The sequence below is a fragment of the Bos grunniens genome, chromosome 17, assembly GCF_055505025.1.
Source record: "Bos grunniens cultivar Pamir isolate PY7600 chromosome 17, Bosgru_T2T1.0, whole genome shotgun sequence".
Taxonomy (NCBI): Eukaryota; Metazoa; Chordata; class Mammalia; order Artiodactyla; family Bovidae; genus Bos; species Bos grunniens.
This window is the reverse complement of record NC_141181.1, coordinates 16,902,337-16,923,216: the sequence shown is the minus strand read 5'-3', so window position 1 is coordinate 16,923,216 and position 20,880 is coordinate 16,902,337. Positions and strand designations below refer to the sequence as shown.

The following is a 20,880-nucleotide window of genomic DNA, read 5'->3' as shown; positions in this document are numbered from 1 at the left end:
GGGTACCAGGACCTTGCCCCAAGGCTGTATGATTGTTTCTCTTGACTATTTGTTTTTCTTGTCTTCTATCCTTTCCCTTCCCTAATTAGTGACAGCTTGAGTCTGCACATTGGAACTCAGAGAAGGTCATGGAGGATAAATGAAGGCTATTTCCTATAATTAAAGAAATGGGGAACATGGAAAGGCTTTGTGCCCAGAAGCCCTCGAGGGCCCTGTTTGGTATCATTACTACTTGGTGTTGAGATAATCTTATTTAAACTGCCTGCTAGCTCCAGAGGGGCAGTGTCTGCTTCACCAGAAATGCCCATTCCTCTGAAAAAAGAAATGGAATCTGGGCTGACACTCAGCCAGAGGCATAGGACAGTGGGATGAGTGCTCTATGACAGTGGACCCCTGTCCCTCGCCCCAGTCAGTCAACCTGTGTAACAAGACATCTTCTTTTTAGCAACACTGTGGTCACCAAAAAGGTAGTGGCCTATTTGGGGGCTATTATTCCTTTTAAAACATATGCCCCATCTCAGTTACCAAAAATCAATCAAGGGCCAAAGTTTGAGCTGTTTTTCTGTTTTCTTATTTAAATTGCTCCCGTGGTAAACATGACAACTGCAAACAGGAAACGAAGCAGAATATATTTGCATGAGTCAATGAACCACAATTATTTTAATGCATTGGTGACAGCCTGTGCTCTTCCAATATCTTAACCTCCTCAGAAATTTCACTTTAATGCCAAAATAGCACTTATTCTGGATTGCACAAACTGTACTGTAGTAATTAGGTGCCACCTTTTCAAAGGCTAAATATAAAAATAGTGAGCAGGCTCATGGTTATGCTCTGGTTCAAAATGAATTCTAATTAGCTTCACTAAAGAAAATGGCTTGTTCTCTTCTTCCCTACAATGTAATGCCTTTTTCACACTCTGACTAAGTTAATGAAACACAAAAGTCTTTTTATGAGTAAGACGCTCAGATATACTTAATATGGTACCTCAATAGAAAAGAATGCTGATGCATTTCAGACAGCAGTAAGCCAAATTACGAGTAATTTAGGTTTACCAAAGAGAGTAGGACTTTCTAATTTGAAAGGATCGAGTTTGAATTAGGTGAATGGTTTTTCAAGACAGTCAGAGAGGTCAAGAACATAGAAGAGACTAATGAGTTTTTCACCTGCAAGACTTTGGACTGTAATAAAGCATCACTTCATGTCTTTTCTGAGCACGGCCCTGTGAGAAGGAAATTGACTTCTCACGCATAGGTCTAGTGTTTGCTGCAAGGTGAGCCTTAGAGATGTTGATTATTTCCTTTAAACATTTGGTCAGAACTCCAGGCACCTCCCACCAAGTGGCATCCATGATTAAGCAGAACAATTAGCTAATATTACTGCAGACAAGGAATCATTCAAGACACTGGAGCTAGTTCCCAGAGGAAGGGGCTGGGTGCACGTGGCACCTTCCCCCAGGAAGCTCACAGTCTAGCAGGAAAGACAGCCAGGTAACAGAATTAATCTCAGTGAGGTGGACATAATCACTGCACTTAGGAAAGGAAGACAGAATAAAGTAAGGATATGCATTTTTTGTAGAAATAAAGTCAAACTGATAAAGATAGTATCATTTCATTGTTTCAGAGCTAAAAAGTAAAGTATGCAAATACACAAGAGATTAAATTCATTCTACAGCAACTGTCAACTGCTTCAACAAACAATTGCTTTAACTGATGCTTGTTATCCTGATTTCAGAGAAAACTTGAACTTTCTCTCCTGCTTCTCTCATTACCCAAAAGGCCACAACTTCTCATATCTCACTGGTTATTTCCTATTTACAGAGATAGACTATACAGACTATACTATTATACAGACTATACTATTACAGAGATAGTCTATTCATCATAAACTATACAGGTAAGGTTTACAATCAACCTCTAAGATTCCCTTCCAAGTAATACTCGGGTCCCCTTGAAGTATCATGACTACTAGATGTTCATCTTCCAGTAAAAACATCAGATGGCTCTGTGTCCAGGTACTTCTCTCAGATTTCTGTGTTTGATTAACAGCTGACTCTCAAGCTGACATTTCTAATCCATTATCTTTAAAAATCTCGCCTTGCAGAACCTCCAAAGCAAAGTTCCTCAGAACAGAGATGCATTTGCTTACAGGAATGGGAGGAGAAGGCATCCAGGTCTTAGACAAACTGGCAGGGTAACAGGAAGAGATCTCAGGACATAATGACTGTCAAGGATCAAGTTCAGGTTAGACAGCAGATGAATTCCTCAGCACAGGTCTGGCAAGACAAGAATCACTTTGCTGTGCACAAGAGAAGAAATGAAGTGTGTAATCCCTCAAATTAAATCTTGCCTTCAACATAAGACAAATAAAGAGTGTGGAACATAAAGTCATCACTTCGTCTCCTAAGTGAGTGATGCACCTGAGAACCGTGGATGGGTTCATGTTGTACATTCACTTATCCATTCATATTTTCAATAGATATTTACTAGATGCCTTTTATGTGCCAGGCTCTAGGAACACAGCTGTTGATAAGACAAGAACCTTGCCACTGTGGAGCTTATATGTTCATAGGCGTGACAGTCATCAAGTAAATTATTGAAAGAAATAATATAATAATTTCAAGTAATGATAGAGAGCTAAGAAGAAAAATAAGGGAGGATAAGGCAAGAGAGTAAGGAGCAGATTAAGTTTTTTTAATATGGCCAAGGAAAACCGATGAAGGGGAAACTGAGCAGAGTCAGGACTGCTATGGAGGGGTGAGTCAGGTAAATATCTGGGAGAAAGATGCAAAAGCTGAGAGTGGTGACTGGTAACTTTCCCTGCCCGTGTGAGTAATAAAACTCCATGATTTTATAATTGTACTCTGTAGGAAGATATTTTCCTTGGAGTTCAGGTGACAAAAGAGCAAACAATTTTTAAAAAGGAGTTGGCTAAACAAGGCAGAAGCAGGTAAATGTCCACCAGACATTCCTGTTTGGGAGTCATTCTCACATAGTACAAATGCATAAAGAGATGCTTGCTGTGTGAATAATAATTCTATCCAAAAGTTGGTGGGGGAAAGAGGGTCCCAAAGGCCCTGAGGTTGCAGCAAGCTTGCCGGAGTAGGAATGGGAGCTAGACAGTGGCTGGAGGTGACACAGCAGTTGAAGCAGAGATGATGATGGCCAGGACTCGGTGGGTGATAATAAAGGTGGTAAGATGTAGTCTGATTCTGAATATGTTTCTTTTGAAACATAAGTAGACTGAACATGTATCTGATGCTCAGAGCTGTCCCTCTGCTGCATCATGCAGTGTAAGAGTTCACAACAGCTCTGATGGGGACACGTGAGGCTCACTTCACAGGGTGAGGCTTAGGTTAATCACGTGGCTCCTGTGTTTCTGGGCTCTCTCTGCCCAACACAACCACAAAGTCTTGGCGACTCCTTTATCACTGTGCTCATTTTAGAATGGTGCAATCTCGCTCTTACCAACTCAACGACATCAAACCTCTATCTTGAGCCATATGTTGCTTTCTGTCTCGCAGGCAATTGGTTCAGGTCAACTGGGTACCAGAATCACCTTTTTCACCATCACCCTATACTATCCCCCAAACTTTGATGAGCAAACTGGGGTCCTTCCTATTTGGGGAAAATATCATGGTATTGTTAACTCTTTGGCCAGAGACCTACCTCCAAGATAATGAACATTTAGCACATCAACAAAATATCACCCAACTCAATTAAAATGTCTAATAATTTCGGATTCATTATTGTATACACTTTGACTGTGTTAAAAAAGTTTGTGCACTTGCCAAGTTTGCCATTTGTTTCTCTTTGAGCTGCTCTCCAAACTCTGGTGATTTTTAGTGAGTCACTAAATCATGTCTTGAGGTGATATGTAACTGTACATACTATTAGCTATCTAAAAAAATTATTTTATATTGGTATAGTTGATTTACAATGTTGTGTTTGTGTCAGATATTCAGCAAAATGATTCAGTTATACACATACATTTATTTATTCTAGATTCTTTTCCCATACAGGTTATTACAGAATATAGAGTTCCCTGTGCTATACAGTAGGTCCTTGTTGATTATCTTTTACATATAGAGCAGTTGTGTACTCAGCTGTTCAGCTGTGTCCGACTCTGCAATTCCATGGACTGCAGCCCGCCAGGCTCCTCTGTCCATGGGATTTTTCAGGCAAGAATACTGGAGCAGGTTGCCATTTCCTCCTCCGTGAGATTTTACTGACCTAGGGATCGAACCCATGTCTCCTGGGTCTCCTGCACTGACAGGCAGATTCTTTACCACTGAGCCACCAGTGTTCATATGTAAATCTAATATCCTAACTAATCACCCCTCCCCACCTTTCCCCTTCGGTAACCATAAATTTGTTTTTTATGTCTGTGAGCCTGTTTCTGTTACATAAATAAGCCCATTTGTATTATTTTTTTAGACTCCACATATAAGTGATATTATATGATATTTGTGTTTCTCTGTCTTATTTCACAACTTAGTATGCTAGTCTCTAAGTCTATCCATATTGTTGCAAATGGCATTATTTCATTCTTTTCTTATGGCTGAGTAATATTCCATTGTGTATATATATACACCACGTTGTCTTTGTCCATTCATTTGTTGATGGACACTCAGGTTGCTTGCATGTTTTGGCTACTGTGAACAGTGCTGTGAACACTGGGGTGCGTGGTAACTTTTCAAATTGTGGTTTTCTCTGGGTACATGCTTGGTGTGGGATTGCTGTATCATATGGCAGCTCTATTTTTAGTTTTTTAAGGAACTTCCATAGTGGCAATCAGTAAATTTTAAAAGTCCTTCTTTCATGTAAGGATTTTATATGGTCAAAGGAAAAAGCACTGTTTCTTTAAATACATGCAGAACCATGGGATAGGAGAACCTGAGGAAGATTCTACATTCACCCACGGTGGTGGCTGTCAACCCTGGTGGCCCATCAGAATCATCTGGAGAGTCCCCTCCCGCCACCAGACAAATTACATCAGAATCTCAGCAGGTGGGACCTAGGAGTCATTTTTAAACTCCCCAGAAGATTCTAATGTGTGGCCAGGATGGAGAAGCACTGATCCAAACCAAATTCCCCTCTGGGACCCTCCTGCTTATCACTTTCAAATGAAAGAAAATGAGATCCAGAGGGGGGAAGTGACTTGCCAACGGTAAAGCCAATTTGAGGCAGAACCACAACTGAAACGCGAGTTTCCTAATACCCTGTTCACTTTGCACTTAGCCCAGAGATGGAGGAACGGAAGGGACAGTGAGGGCGTCACCAACCGCAATCCTGATGGTTCTGTCACCGAGGCTTTACTTCTCTTTTAATTCTCCACCTTCTGTGTTCTGCCCTGACTGTCAAGCTAGTCCAGCTTGGAGCAGAGTGATGCAGAAAGCTGTGCCAGGGTCTTGCAACAGCACCAATGTTCATTCTGACAGATTCAGCTGACAGATACTCTTTCGTCTTCAAAGGAGAGCCATTCTAGGGAGCGAGCATGTAACTGAAGACATCACTGCTGCTGCTGCTGCTAAGTCGCTTCAGTCGTGTCCGACTCTGTGCGACCCCACAGACAGCAGCTCACCAGGCTCCCCCGTCCCTGGGATTCTCCAGGCAAGAACACTGGAGTGGGTTGTCATTTCCTTGTCCAATGCATGAAATTGAAAACTGAAAGTGAAGCCGCTCAATCATGCCCGACTCTTAGCGACGCCATGGACTGCAGCCTACCAGGCTCCTCAGCCCATGGGATTTTCCAGGCAAGAGTACTGGAGTGGGGTGCCATTGCCTTCTCTGGAAGACATCACTAGACAGGCTTAAAAAAAAAAAGCTCTATGTCTGCACATGAATAGCCTTTGACTTACTAGTGCCATATTCAGGCACTTGACCTAAGAGAATCATGAATATACACCCATTTTTAGGCACATAAAGATTCTACAGCAGTTCTGTTTAGGTAGGGGCAAAGTGCAAACATCAAGGAAGTTTCAACATGTGCCTTTAAATTTTAAAAAGCTATAAAAACACATGTAATATATTCCCAGTTTGGTAAAGGGAAATATGTAACCACAAAGTGAAAAAACACTAGAGCTGAGTGAGTAGTTGAGTTATTGATGGTTATCTTCCTTTCTTTTTAAATGTCCTATATTTCCAAAATTTTCTACAAGGGATATGTCTTTCATTTTAAAATATATACATATACAAATGGATATTAAAGCTATAGGACAATAAACATATGCACAGATTTGTATTTGATTACAACATTTTTGTATGCCCTGATCCTTTTGCTTGTTACTAGTATGTCTTTTTTCTCCTGAGATGAGGGCATGAACCCGGCACTCACTTCATGTCATATTCTACAAGATGACTCCATCATTTTTAACAGGAAACTCAAATTAGAATCTCCCTGACCTCATTTATACAAGTTAAAAGCTAAGAAAAAAAATTTTAGTGTCATAGAATATTTTTTCATGAAATGAGAGCAGCATGTTAAGAGAGTCCATCTTTCCAGTCTTATTTAACAGATCTTAAGGTTTACTGAGCACTTTCCATGCACCAGGGATCATTCTAGGCTTTGGAACTTTACCATGAGCCAAAAGCGTCTAAAAGCCCTCCTTCTTGTGGCCCTTACATTCTGGTGGGAGAAGACACGCTAAGCGTAAGTAAAATGAAGCCGGGAGAAGAGCAGCATGTGCTGGGGGAGGAGGGGGAGGGATGCTGCCATTCCAAACTGAGCAGCTAGGGAGTGCCTTAGTGATGAGGTCATGGAGAAGGGGCCTTAGAGAGGCAGCCAGTCCTGCTTATCTGGGAGGAAGAACATTTCATGCACCTTGGTAAATAAAGGAGGAAACACTTTACTAAAGAGAGGGGAAAACATCTTTTCTTTTCCACCATTCTTTGGGTCACTTGGAATTACATGTAGGTATAATCAGTTCATGGCTACAGAATGGTCAGATGAATAGCTTCTGAAGAAAATGAGGATCAGGGAAAACGCTTATGGGAGAAAAAAGGCATTTGTACACTGACAAGACCTCTGAAAAATCTCAAATCCTCCTTTTCAATAGTGCTTACTGGCAGATTGCGTGTGTTAAGAAAAAAGTTATGATGGAGAGATACCAGGCTGAATTGGTTAAGAAAGACAGTATTTCCTGGATCTCGCCTAATATATATGCTCATTATATAGTTTTGCCTGGACATGAACTAGCCACACATTTAATGCAAAAGCACTTCTTTTTCAAATCTCTATCATGAAATATGGGACTTCCCTGAAGGCTCAGAAGGTAAAGAATCCACCAGCAACGTAGGAGACACAGGAGATGTGGGAAAAGATGTTCCTACATCAAATACAGAAAAGCCTAACAATCCAACATATAAGCTTTAATTTTATGGCAAATGATTCTTATCTCTACTGAAAATGATTTTCTAAATACTGCTATATCATGGAATAGATAAGATTTTTTAAAAAATGATACCAGTAGAAATAAACGTATAAACAATGCTTTTGAGGCAGTAAAAGAAATTTAATTTTCCTCTCATATAGAAAAATAAAAGAACTAGATCAAATCATAATCGTTAATATTTTTATTTCAATCTATGAAGCACACTTATCCTATCATGAGTTAAACTGCCAAGTGATTAACCTCTCACAGCTTAAAATAAAAGATTATAGTACACCTATGGACAAGGTTTCCATTTAATAGAACCACTGTTATCGCAGCTTAGTGGAAGAACAATCACACAGCACAGGCAGTTTTATTTCTCTGGTTTTATATTACCAACAAAACCCTCCAGAGCTGACATAAAATGAAAGTCAAATTCTATTCAGATTAATTCAAATTTAGCAACTCAATTTACATGATAAAATACACAGAATTTCAGCATATCATTTCAGTCACTCGGTAGTAAGTGGAGGTCCTCCTTTGAGTATATACAAAGTGAAGTATCTCTTCTGAGGATAAACTGAAGACTTTCAGGGGCTATCAAAATATTAAGCTCTTTATGCACCAAGTTTCATGTCCAAAAAATCCAACAATTATGGTCAAGGGCTTCTTTTTCAAAAGCTGAGACTGGTTTCTAAACACATTTGCATTGCATCAGAAGCATAATCATTCCTTTCTAAGAAACTAGAAGAATGAGTTATAAAGCACGAGGCTCTTTATGAACCTTTCCAAATTTCACAGTTATAAAATTCCTTCCATTTTGAGAAGCCAGGGGATTTTTAAGAATAGAAGCATTGGGAGAGATGAAGACAGGATTCTTACTAAAGATTAAAAGGTAAAGACAGGATTTTATGATCTGGAGTAAACAAACCATACAGTTTCTTGAAATGCCCAGATCATATTAAGTTACATTGCTAATAATGTTATTTAACACTGACACTAAATTATGGCTTTTAATAACAGAGTCTGGAATTTCTGGCTATAGGGTATCCACCTGCCAGCAGAGAGACAGGTGAAGAAGTACAGTTGAGCACCAAATAAAGACAAAAATACTAAGTAGGGCGGATGGGATTCTTTTGGCCTGGGAGATTAAGACCAGGCATAAATGGTAACTTTTCCATATGTAGCTTAAGAGGGAATGAAATGGAAACTGAGGCCGTTAAGAAGTTTAAATATAGAAATGATAGAGCATCAGGGGCTCTCAGGCTTGGGAAAACCCTTCGGTCACCCCCATCGGAACCTGGGCATAAATCCTGTGTTCAGCTCCCACCTGAAGGCAAGAGAAGGTTTCACCTCCCAAGAAAACCTCTTCCATCGCTCAACAGCTCTAACTTTATAAACTGCTTCTTCTCCTTTGCTTAACCAAGTCTGCGTTCTATAACTTCTCCTCACTAGTCCTGGTCTGTCTCCATAAAGCTGAGGCTCCAAATACATGAGTCTCAGAGCTGAGGCATGGGGCACACAGGAGCAGGGCAGGCCCAGAGCCAGGACATCCACAGTGATGGGGCCTTGGGCCAGATAACGGGCACACTGTTCACCTAAACGGCCAGTCACTTCTCTGCCCAGACACTGTGCCCTGTCATCAGATCTCATGAGGAGTCAGAAATGTGATTTTTCGTAAAAGTATCCTGGTTTTTTTAATGTATAAGGAATAAACTGCGGTGTTCAAATAGCTCTTGACATGCAACGAATCCAAACTTCTCTATTTATAAGTGAGAAACCTGAGGCCCTGGATTGAAAGTGACGGATCAAAGCCAATGGTTAATCAGAGGTTGCTCTGGAGGAGGGCAGCCCCAGCACAAAATCCCATCTCTCCCGTCACAAAAATGCAGTCTGCAAGGCCATGTGTATTGGGCTGATAGATGTGCTGGAGTATTCAGAAATGAGAATCAGCTTTAGATCACTTCCTGTCTCCACTATGAAGTCACCACTGTCCACAGCTAGTTTGTAGGGTTTGAGCAGCAGCTACAAGCACAGAGTCAGGAGACAGACCGCTCAGGTTTGTAAGCCTGGCTCCATCACTTACTACCTGCATGATCAAGTCACTTCCTCTGTCTAAACCTCAGTTTCCTGATTGATGAAAGACAGCTAAGAACAGTACCTATAGCTCAGCGTTGATTGCGTGATTGTGGGAATTAAATGAACTGATACACAAAGTGCTTACAACATGCCTGACACAGAGTAAGCAGCACACAGGCAGTATTATTACTACCCAGAGAGAGGGCTACCATATGCTGAAGAGGGGTAAACGTATTACTTAAAGGAAAATGTAAAACAAAACAACACAAAGATATCCTAAAAATAAGAGCTCTGCAATAAATTCAAGCAGCTAATTACTTTACAGAGGCTGTAAAGGAAGGCTTCCACACTTACAGTAAATGTAGCATGGACCCACACATTAAAATCTTAGCACCCACCTACACAGGAAAGAGCCTCAATAAATCTCCTACATTTTTTCCTCCAACCTTGGAGAAGGCCCTAGAATACATTGAGATATACCCCACTCTGGGCTCCTCCTCACCAACGGCTGAGCTTGTTTTTCAGATGGTTACTTCAACCATCTCCTCCCTCCCTCCCTCTCTAGGTTATTACTAGGAATCCAGTCTCTCAACAGTTCTTCCTAGATGACTAGATGCTTAGTTTTCTCCTTTCCCTTTAACTGTGTACTAGGAAAAGACAAAAACATAGCAAACACACTCTTCAAAAAAGTTAAAAAGAAAATGCATGATTTCTCCAACATATAACTCGGACACTCACCGCCTCCACTCACTTACAGATATACCAATGTTCACCATATAAATATATACAAACCATACATAGGTACATCTCGTATTTCTCTGATGAGGCTTTAATTTAAGTCACGAGAAAGCACAATTATAGGAGGAAAATTCTCAAATGTTCGCCCACCATCAACAGGAGCTGGGACACTCGGTCTCAAGTCATAGAAACCACAGAGAGAAACTGGCATGGCAGCTCTGACATCTAAAGCAGAAGAGGGTGAATGAAGAGCTCTTTACTAAGGCTGCCAGGGCCACTGTGAGCCTCTGGGGGTCTGGGAACCCATGGAGTGGTTCCTGTCACCATTCACAATGCCTATAAGGGTACACGCATTGACAGCTCCTGCCAGCTACAGACACGAGCACTGTACACCTATGAATTCATTTAATGTCCATAGCCACCACCTGAGGCTCCCCCATTTCACAAATGAGGAAACTGAGTTCTTGAGAGGCTAATTTGCTCAAAGATCCACAGTGAGAAAATAGCAGAGCCAGGACACAAACTCAAGGGGCTGGTGAGAGGCCACATTCCTAACTTCAGTTCAGTTCAGTTCAGTCACTCAGTCGTGTCCGACTCTTTGCAATCCCATGAATCACAGCACGCCAGGCCTCCCTGTCCATCACCAACTCCCGGAGTTCACTTAGACTCACATCCATCGAGTCGGTGGTGCCATCCAGCCATCTCATCCTCTGTTGTCCCCTTTTCCTCCTGCCCGCAATCCCTCCCAGCATCAGAGTCTTTTCCAATGAGTCAAGTCTTCGCATGAGGTGGCATTCCTAATTTACCACTTCCCAAAACAGCCTCTGGGCTTCCCTGCTAGCTCAGATGGTAAAGAATCTGTCTACAGTGTAAGAGACCTGGGTTTGATCCCCAGGTTGGGAAGATCCCTTGGAGAAGGAAATGGAAAACTCCTCCAGTGTTCTTGCCTGGAGAAGCCCATGAACAGAAGAGCCTGGCGGGCTAACAGTTCATGGGGTCAAAAAGAGTTGGACACAACTGAGTGACTCTCACTCAATACAGCCTCTCGAAATTGCTGACACCACTTCCCTCAGAGTATACTTCAAGTTTCACAGGCATCTGAGCAGCTCCGAGGAGGTCATTTGGGCCTGGCTGCCTTTTCCTGTACCTGGCAGAGTAGTTCTGGAGCTCTCTGATGGAGGCTGCATTCCTACACAGCTTTTCAGGCAAGCCCTCCTATTGCTCTCTCAAAGCAAACATGGGGAGGAGCTCTAAAGCACCAAAGATGCAGTTCCTCATATTCTTTGAGAGGGGGCATAAAGAGTCTCTGGTCCATGGGCTTTTTTTTCCCTTCCCAACTGAAAGAGGTAGATCTCTTATTATTTACTAACCTCCTTTCTTCTTTAAGACAAAACATGAATGAGCTGAAGAAAACAAATAATGGTGAGCAAGGGGGGTAGGAGCAAAATGAAAACTAGAGAAAGAATTGCTTAGTTTCTAAGTCGTGTCTGACTCTTTGCACCCCATGGACTCTTGCCAGGCTCTCCTCTGTCCATGAGATTTTCCAGCCAAGAATACTGGAGTGGGTTGCCATTTCCTCCTCCAGGAGATCTTTCCAACCCAGGGATCAAACTCACATCTCCTGCTACAATATTGTAGGCAGATTCTTTACCACTGAGCCACCAGAGAAAGAATTAAGATGATGTTAAAAAGTAACTCTGGGGCTTCCCAGGTGGTTCAGCAATAAAGAATCCACCTGCCAATGCAGGAACTGCAGGAGCCATAGGTTCAATCTGTGGTCAGGAAGATCTTCTGGAGGAGGAATGGCAAGCCACTCCAGTATTCTTGCCTGGAAAATCTCATGGACAGAGGAGTCTGATGGGTTACAGTCCATGGTATCACAACGAGTCAGACATGACTGAGTGACTGAACACACATGCAAAAAAGTAACTGCTAGTCATCAGGGATAGCATACTAGATATACTAGATACCACATTAAAAAGCAGAGACATTACTTTGCCAACAAAGGTCCGTCTAGTCAAGGCTATGGTTTTTCTAGTGGTCATGTATGGATGTGAGAGTTGGACTGTGAAGAAAGCCGAGCGCTGAAGAATTGATGCTTTTGAACTGTGGTGTTGGAGAAGACTCTTTGGACTACAAGGAGATCCAACCAGTCCATTTTGAAGGAGATCAGCCCTGGGATTTCTTTGGAAGGAATGTTGCTAAAGCTGAAACTCCAGTACTTTGGCCACCTCATGCGAAGAGCTGACTCACTGGAAAAGACTCTGATGCTGGGAGGGACTGGGGGCAGGAGGAGAAGGGGACGACAGAGGATGAGATGGCTGGATGGCATCACTGACTCGATGGCCGTAAGTCTGAGTGAACTCCAGAGTTGGTGATGGACAGGGAGGCCTGGCGTGCTGCAGTTCATGGGGTCGCAAAGAGTTGGACACGACTGAGAGACTGAACTGAGTCATCAGGGACATGCAAAGGAAAATGGCAATGAAGACACTACTTCACAACCACCAGGATGGGCAAAATCAAAGAGAATGACAAGCGCTGATGAAGACGGACAGAAACTGGAACACTCCTACACTGCTGGTGGAAATGTGAGATGGTGTTTCTTTGGAAAACAATCTTACAGCTCCTCCAAAGGTTAAACCAGACAGTTGCCATACGACCCAGAGGTTTCACTCCTGGATATGTACCCAAAAGAAACGTCCACACACAAACTTCTATATGAATGTTCACAGCAGCATTATGTACAATAACCAAAAAGTAGAAAGAAACTAAGCATCCACTATTTGATGAATTTTTAAAATGTGGTTCAGTTCAGTTCAGTTCAGTCGCTCAGTCGTGTCCGACTCTTTGCAACCCCATGAATTGCAGCATGCCAGGCCTCCCTGTCCATCACCAACTCTGGAGTTCACTCAAACTCATGTCCATTAAAATGTGGTATATACATACAAAGAAATGTTATTTGGCAACAAAAAGCAGTGTAGTACTGATACATACCACAGCACTGACAGATTTTGAAAACATTAAGATAAGTGAAAGAAGTCAGTTACAGAAAAAGCATATTACTTGATTCCACTCATATGAAATGTCCAGACTAGGCACATGGAGACAGAAAGGACATTAGTAGTTAAATAGGACTGGGGGACTAGAGAGTAAAATGAGGAGTAAAAGCCAATAGATGTGGGGTTTCCTTTTGGAGTCAGTTGTGAGGGTTCTACAGTTCTGTCCATAGAGTAAAAGCCATTAAGTCGGCCACAGGGGTGAGGAGGAAGAATGAATTGGGAGAGTCGGATGGACATATGCACACTAGCCTGTGTAAAATAGATAGCTAGGAAGAAGCTGCGGTGCAGCACAGGGAGCTCAGCTCAGTGCTCTGTGATGACCTAGAGGGGTGGGATGGGAGGGTAGGGAGAGGCTCAAGAGGGAGTGGATCTATGTATACTTATGGCTGATTCGCTTTGTTGTATAGCAGAAACTAATACAACATTGTAAAGCAACTATACCCCAATTTTTAATATATATATACATATATAGAGAGAGTGAATTCTGTGATACATAAACTCTCTCTCAAGGAAGCAGTAATATTTTAAAGAGATTTTTAAAACTGATTACAAACTAAAGCTACTAACCTATCCCAGGAAAATTTGGGTCTTTGTGAATGAGAAAACCATAACTGCAGAAGTGTTAGAAACCCAAAATCATAAGCCAGTAAAGAAAAAGCAGAAAGGTAGGCTCTATGGAAAGGGAAAGGGAAAATGACTTCCATTTAACTGAATTTCAAGACAGTGGGTGTATTGGTGTCACATCACCCCAAACTCACAGATATTACATGATGGGTTGCATAACACTAAATTCAGACTTTCTCCTCACCTGAAAGTGATCAGTGCCAAAAATAAAGGATCTGGAGAAGAGGTGAGAATTTTTTTTTAATGTAAAGCTGATGTTCACTTTTTAGAGACTGAACCAAAAAGTTCACAAACGTAAGGAACATCTGGTATACTGCATCCCATGTTCACAAAATAAGAATATTTGATCTAAAACATACACCTAAGTTACGTTTCCTAAGATACAACTGAGTCAGAATTCTGAATTCAACTAGAAAAAGTAAAGCCTTCAGGTTCTCGAGTAAGTGTAACACACTGACAGCCAGAGCAGCGCTGGCACAGGTTCAGGTTCAGGCAGAAGAAGTTAAAAGTGAAAGGTTTGCCAAGCTACCAGGTCACAGATCTCCTCATAATGAGACTTTAGCAGCCATCAATGCAATCGCTGACTAAAGTGAATCCAGTCCCCTAATGTGGCGATACATCAAATGATAATATGGAATTCTCATGGCTCTTAGCAGTGACAATGTAAATGCATTTTTGGAAACAGAACAGCTAATAGAAATCTCCTTGACTTTTTTTAGTCTAAATTTCAAACTACTACCAAGGCCTTTATTTATTCCCACTATATCTTAGTCAAGCATCATTTTGTGTGGAAAATCCGCTCACTGCTTCCTATAAAAACAGATGAGCCATTAATTGATCTAGTGTGTTGGCAGTTCTTTTTAGACAGAAACAAATGATGCCTCTTAACTTTGTGTTTGAAGCTGAAGAATCCGATTTCACGCACATGCAAAAAGAGACATGCTTAAAGGATCCTGCAAAGGCGACTAACAATCTTCTTGAGGTGAAGAACAAAAACAAAAACCCCTCCTTCATGCTCTCCTCATTGAGGTTTAGATATTAAATGTGTTTCCCAAGATCTTTTACATGATTTAAAATGCTCTTCCACAGTCCTCCAAATCCTCGACTATCATAAAGTTTACACAGGGCTCTTATGATTCAAGCTCAAAGTACAATCTTTTTCACCTACAAAACTGTTGAGCTCAATAAAGTATATCAAATGGTCCTCAATGTTCTATATTAACTTTTTAAAGAAGTTAACTGCCTCTTCCTCCCCTTCATTCATTCATGCATTGCATTATTTTTCACCCTGAGTTAGAAGTACTGTGTCCAACTCTGTGCGAACCCATAGACGGCAGCCCACCAGGCTCCCCCGTCCCTGGGATTCTCCAGGCAAGAACACTAGAGTGGGTTGCCATTTCCTTCTCCAATGCATGAAAGTGAAAAGTGAAAGTGAAGTAGCTCAGTCCTGTCAGACCCTCAGCCACCCCATGGACTGCAGCCTTCCAGGCTCCTCCATCTATGGGATTTTCCAGGCAAGAGTATTGGAGTGGGGTGCCACTGCCTTCTCCGGAACCTTCCCCACCCCACCTGTTAGCAGCAGGGTTAAGTTCCTTGTCTGTAACAGCTGATGTTGACCACCAGGGGCAAACCCACGGTATATTTCCCTAATAGGTGACAGGAGCTCTGTGAATGAAAACTTGTCCCCGAAGAATGCATCCCTTCCCCAATGTGGCCAAAGCCTGCTACTCCATTTCAGAAGCATAACTGTTTAATTTCTTTAAAAGCCAGATTTTAATAATGTCTTTGATCCGGTGACTCCAGTAAGAAAATTCATCTGCCACTTTCACTCCCTCTTACTCCCTCCCTGATGCCATAGCCTCAAACCCAGCTTCTGGCAAAGAGGGGGCAAGGTTCTAGGGGCGCACAGAAACAAGAAGTAACCCTGAACTCAAGGAGGCAAAGCTGCTAAAATGAGCTGCTTTTGCTAACAAACCTGGAGAGGACTTTGCTGTTTCTACCAAGGAAGCACTGTTATGTCAGGCACACGGAGAAATAGTGCGTCTTAGGGCCGTCATGGATTTCCAGTCTGGGCACCCGGCGATCTTTACGAAAACATTATTTCTACCGTGAAATCTCCTTTTCGCCCTAAAGGAAATGTTCAGTATACTTAACCTCCCAAGCCGGGGGCAAGGATTGCAATACTAGAAAAGTAGGCATAACTTTATGGCCACTATGCTCTTGTTGGCTTGTGAAGGATTGTTGATCATTTACCATCGTGCCCGCCTGTCAAGCTGTCCGGATGACAGCTTGGCAGAGCACCGGATTTTCAGTATTATTTATGACGTGCGTCAACCCAGCGGGTGGCGCGGGGTGGGGGGTGGACTCTTTATCTCCCACGAAGAGCTGAAACCCTGAAACCCGACTTGAGCAAGTTGGCGGTGGCGAGCGCCAGCATCAGTAATCCTACCTCCCTCCTGATACAGAAACGCCGGCATCAGGAGTACACCTGATGCACACATTCAAGATCAGATCTCCGGGTCCCAAACAGATGCGAGGCCAGTCACTAAGCCCAGAGCAACATCCGAGCCCTGCCCGCCCCCTCCTCCCCCTCACACCCCACCTTCCAGATCCTCCTCGGAAAAGTTAGGCCCCCTCGGCCAACCCCTGTCCGAGTGGCTCTGTGTTAAGTGGAACGTACTCCCTGGTCCCCACAATGCAGTGAGTCCTCTCTTCTTTGCAAATCCCACGAAGTGACGCAGAGCGAAACTTAGTAGGTCTAGGCAGCAGAGACGCGTCTTTAGCAAAGCACAGACTTCCCAGAAAGGAGCGAGGAGGCAGGCGCTGGATCCTTCTCGGCGCCTCCACCCGCCCTGGGCTCCCCGCCCCCGCCCCGAGCCCGCCCTGAGCCCGCTTACCTGCGTGGGGCATGGTGATGGTCTCGTTGGTGTTGGAGCCCACGTTGAAGATGACCACGGCGGAGGCGTTCTGCAGGAACGCATTCCGGATCTTATCCCTGTAGGTGCAGTTGCCCTTGGGGATGAGGGCTATCCAATTCTTGCCGTGGGCCGGGGCGGCGAACTTGGTGTTGGGGTCGCAGGCCAGACGGTCGTGGGCCGAGCTGGCCATGACCACCTCCCCGCGGGCGTCCTGCTTGGGCGAGTGCTCCCCGTAGCGCCCGCACTCGGTCCTCTCGGTGTGCAGCTCGGCGGCGGTGGTGGCGCCGCCCGCCGCCCCGGCCCCGGAGTCCGGCACGGGCTCGGCGTAGGTGATGTTCACGAAGGCTGTGTACCATTCCTCCTTCTCGGCCACGGTGAAGTCCAGGCACACCAGATGCACGAAACAAAAGGAAAGCAGCCATGTTGAGAGAGCCAGGCTGCGGCACGCTTGGATGAGAGACATTGCCATCTTTATCCGCCGGGGCCCCCTCCCCGCCCCCCGCGCGCTCCCCCCCGCGCCGTCCCTCCTCCCCAGCCCCGGCCAACCCCGGGCCGGCCGCTCGTCGTTGTCCTCCTCCTCCTCCTCCTGCTTCTGCTCACTCCCGGGCCCGGGGGGCCGCGGCCGGGACGCGCAGCCGCCGCGGAGACAGAATTCGGAGCGAGAGGATGGCGCCGGCCCCTTCCCCTTTCAGCCGGAGCGTGGCGGTTGCATCTCGCTTCGCGGGCGCCGGAGGGGCGCGGGCGGAGGGGGCGCTCAGGGTTTGCGGCGGAGTCCGGCTGCCGAGCGTCCTGCTCCTTCGCCCGGCTTCTCCTTCTGGCATAAGGGTGGCAGGGGGCCCGGGAGCGTGCGGGGTGGCGGCCCGGCGCCCTGCAGCCCGGGCGGGGACGGGCGCGGCTGCTCGGAGACCGGGGTGCCGGCGAGGTGTCCCGGTCGCCGTCGCCGAGCGCTGGGGCGAACGGGTCCGGCTGCGGGTGCGGCGGCCGCCACTGCTGCGCGCCGGGTCCCTCGGTTGCCGGCACTCGGCTCCTCGCCGGCGGCGCCCAGCACACACTTGTCGCGGGAGGGGCCGGCTCGGGGGTACCGGGAGCAAGCCGGCAGAGAGAAGACTACGCGGTCAGTGTGTGTGTGCGTGCGTGTGTCTGTATATGTTTGTGTGTGTCTACTGTGTGCGTGCAAGGAGGAGCTTAGTGTGATGTCAAAGATTCTAGGCTTCTCTTGCCACGCTTCCCCGGTTCTCTCTTTATGGGCAGCAGCGACCCCTGCCGGGTCTCAAATTCCACCCACTCTGCGACTTGGTCCAGGTGGAGGCCAAAGGAGGAAGCGATCCCTAGACCTAGGAGGACAGGAACAACTTCCTGCATCTTAAATGTAGAGACGTGTGTGTGTGTGTGTGTGTGTGATAAACTTTTCCGTTTGCAGAAGGAACTGCAGCGAACTCCTGCATCTTAAATGTAGAGAAGTGTGTGTGTGTGTGTGAGAGAGAGAAACTTTTCCGTTTGCAGAAGGAACTGCAGCGAACTCCTGCATCTTAAATGTAGAGAAGTGTGTGTGTGTGTGTGTGTGTGTGTGTGTGTGTGTGTGTGTGTGTGTGTGAGTGATAAACTTATCCGTTTGCAGAAGGAACTGCAGGGAACTCCCTAATGACCCATCCTAGGGCCAATGGGTAACTTTAGTTGGTAGCCAGGTACTTCCAACACCATGCCTCGAGCGTCTAGGGCGGCGATAATCAAATTTGAACGTACATCCGTGTCACAAGAGGGCGGAGGCGGAGTAGGTGGTATTTCAAACTCAAACTGATGGGCCTGCTGCAGTTTCTCATTCGGTACATCTGGGGTGAGTTCCATATTATTTTTTTTCTAACAAGTTACCCAGTCATGTTGATGCTGCTCGTCTAGGGACCACCCCATCAGCATGCATCTACACGTGGGCTTCTTTCTTACTGTCTGGCAGCAAACGTGATGTATGTTTTCCTATAGAATGAGTGTTCTCTAACTCCTGAAGAAAATAAATTGGGTGAGCTATTTCTTTACTGTGGTTTTTTTTTTCTTTTTTCTGGTTGTCATGACAGGTAACAGAATACTTACAGCTCAGTAGGCAAGGTATGTTGGTTTAGGGGTTGTTTCTAGAGTATTGCCCAGCTTTGCATAGAGATCACAACTAGTTATCAAAGAGTAAGCCACTCTGGAGCTGTGTTCTTAAAACTTCGATACAGCACAATTCCGTACCAAGTAAATGAGTGGTTAACTTTTCACACCCACAGTTTCCCTGGCTTGAGATACCCGTCAAGTCTCAAAAATAATTTGTGTGATGGTTCTTAATCACCCACATTGAACTTCCCAGCTGGCACTCTTTCCGAGAACTCAGGATCCAATTCATGATGAAAACAAAAGTCCACCTTTCACCCCCTCCCACCCCAAACATTAGCATGTTTGCAGAGATCTGTTAATGGCTACCCATCAGCACGGGCTGTTCTTTTTCCAGCAGGGATAGGAACAGCTGGTGGCTGTTAGGGAGACCAAAGAATCCCAGTTATACCCAAATTAGAAGCAGGCCCAAGAAGAACTACTTAGAAGAATGTGTCTCTGTGGTATTGGATGTGCTGGGTTTGTGTGTTTCCCTAACTTATTCATCTCAGAAAATAGGCTTCTAGGCAATTGGGACAGTGCTTTTTATAGCGCCTAATGCCAAAATGGCAAAAGTGAAGACTCCCTGGCAGCTGGTTCCTGAACCACTAGAGATCTGAGTCCATTGCCCAAAAATCCCAGCGAGGTTTTTGAATAGAGGCCTCACAAACTAGAGTGGTTCACCATATTTCTCTGACTCGTAGCATTTTTTCTCCAACCACAAAACTTGGTGAATCTGATTCATTAAGAGTGTGTGACTTACCGGTTCTTCTCTCCCTTAGAGGATAAGTCAGAGGCTGAGGAGATGGCAGGATGAAGGAGGTAGCTTCCTGGCTGGGAGACTGATTAATTATAGGGCTATTGGGCAAATATGTAAAATATTAAATATAATGGGAGCCAGGTTTCTTAGTACTGAAGAAAGAATTTATGAATATGGAATGAAAGAAAGCTATAAATGTTACCCATCTCGGGTTTGACTGCTTACCCTTGGAAAGCCAATAGCTGAGAGACAAGTTGGTTGAAAAGGAAACGTTGGTTTATTCAAGAGGCCAGCAACCTGGGAAGAAGATGGCTGCTGCTGCTGCTGCTAAGTCACTTCAGTCGTGTCCGACTCTGTGTGACCCCATAGACGGCTGCCCACCAGGCTCCCCCATCCCTGGGATTCTCCAGGCAAGAATACTGGAGTGGGTTGCCATTTCCTTCTCCAATGCAGGAAAGTAAAAAGTGAAAGCGAAGTCGCACAGTTGTGTCTGACTCTTAGCGACCCCATGGACTGCAGCCTACCAGGCTCCTCTGTCCATGGGATTTTCCAGGCAAGAGTAATGGAGTGGGTTGCCATTGCCTTCTCTGGGGAATAAGGTGAACTCGTGTCCAAACACCGACTTCAAAGATTCTTCTGGATCCTGAATGGTTTTAAAGGGAGAATCACTGGGGGAAGGGGTCAGAGTCTTCATTTATCTTCCCCTGTGTGCAATCTTCCTTCTGATTGGTTCGTGGTGAAGTAACACAGTGGAGCGCCAGGAATATTGCGCTCAGCCTGAAGTTGCCGTCATTCCCCTGGGTAGGGGCCTTAGTTCCTGCAGAAGAACTCAAAGATATTGTTATATATATTCCTTGAAGAAGAGCCAGGACCCTGCCCCATTGCTCCACTATTGTTTTGACAGCTACTTCTTTGTTCTGCATGTCCTCGCTTCCCTGATAAGCAACTGTTTGCATCTGCCCTTTGAGACTCAGGGAAGATCATGGAGGCTGAATGAAACCTATTTATTAAATAAGAAATGGGGTCACAGAAAGGGTTTGTACCCAGGTGGGCCTCACAGGATCCTGCTCAGCTTCATAAAGAACCCTAAGGTGTTGGATTGAATTCAAAATGACTGGGAAATCATCACACACACACACATAGACACCGTAGCTATTTTCATTCAGAGGCTAGAAGTAATGGACACATCAGGTGCCCAGAAGGTCTTGG

General features: G+C 44.7%; 1 protein-coding gene across 1 annotated transcript in view; it reads right to left on the bottom strand.

Moving 5' to 3' along the window:
* RNF150 (ring finger protein 150) overlaps positions 1-17,256 on the bottom strand; it is a 273,247-nt gene extending 255,991 nt beyond the window's left edge. The window contains exon 1 of the mRNA XM_086346604.1: positions 16,767-17,256. Coding sequence (XP_086202730.1) covers positions 16,767-17,256 — 490 coding nt within the window. The remainder of the gene's footprint in view (positions 1-16,766) is intronic.
* Positions 17,257-20,880: the final 3,624 nt, after the last annotated feature.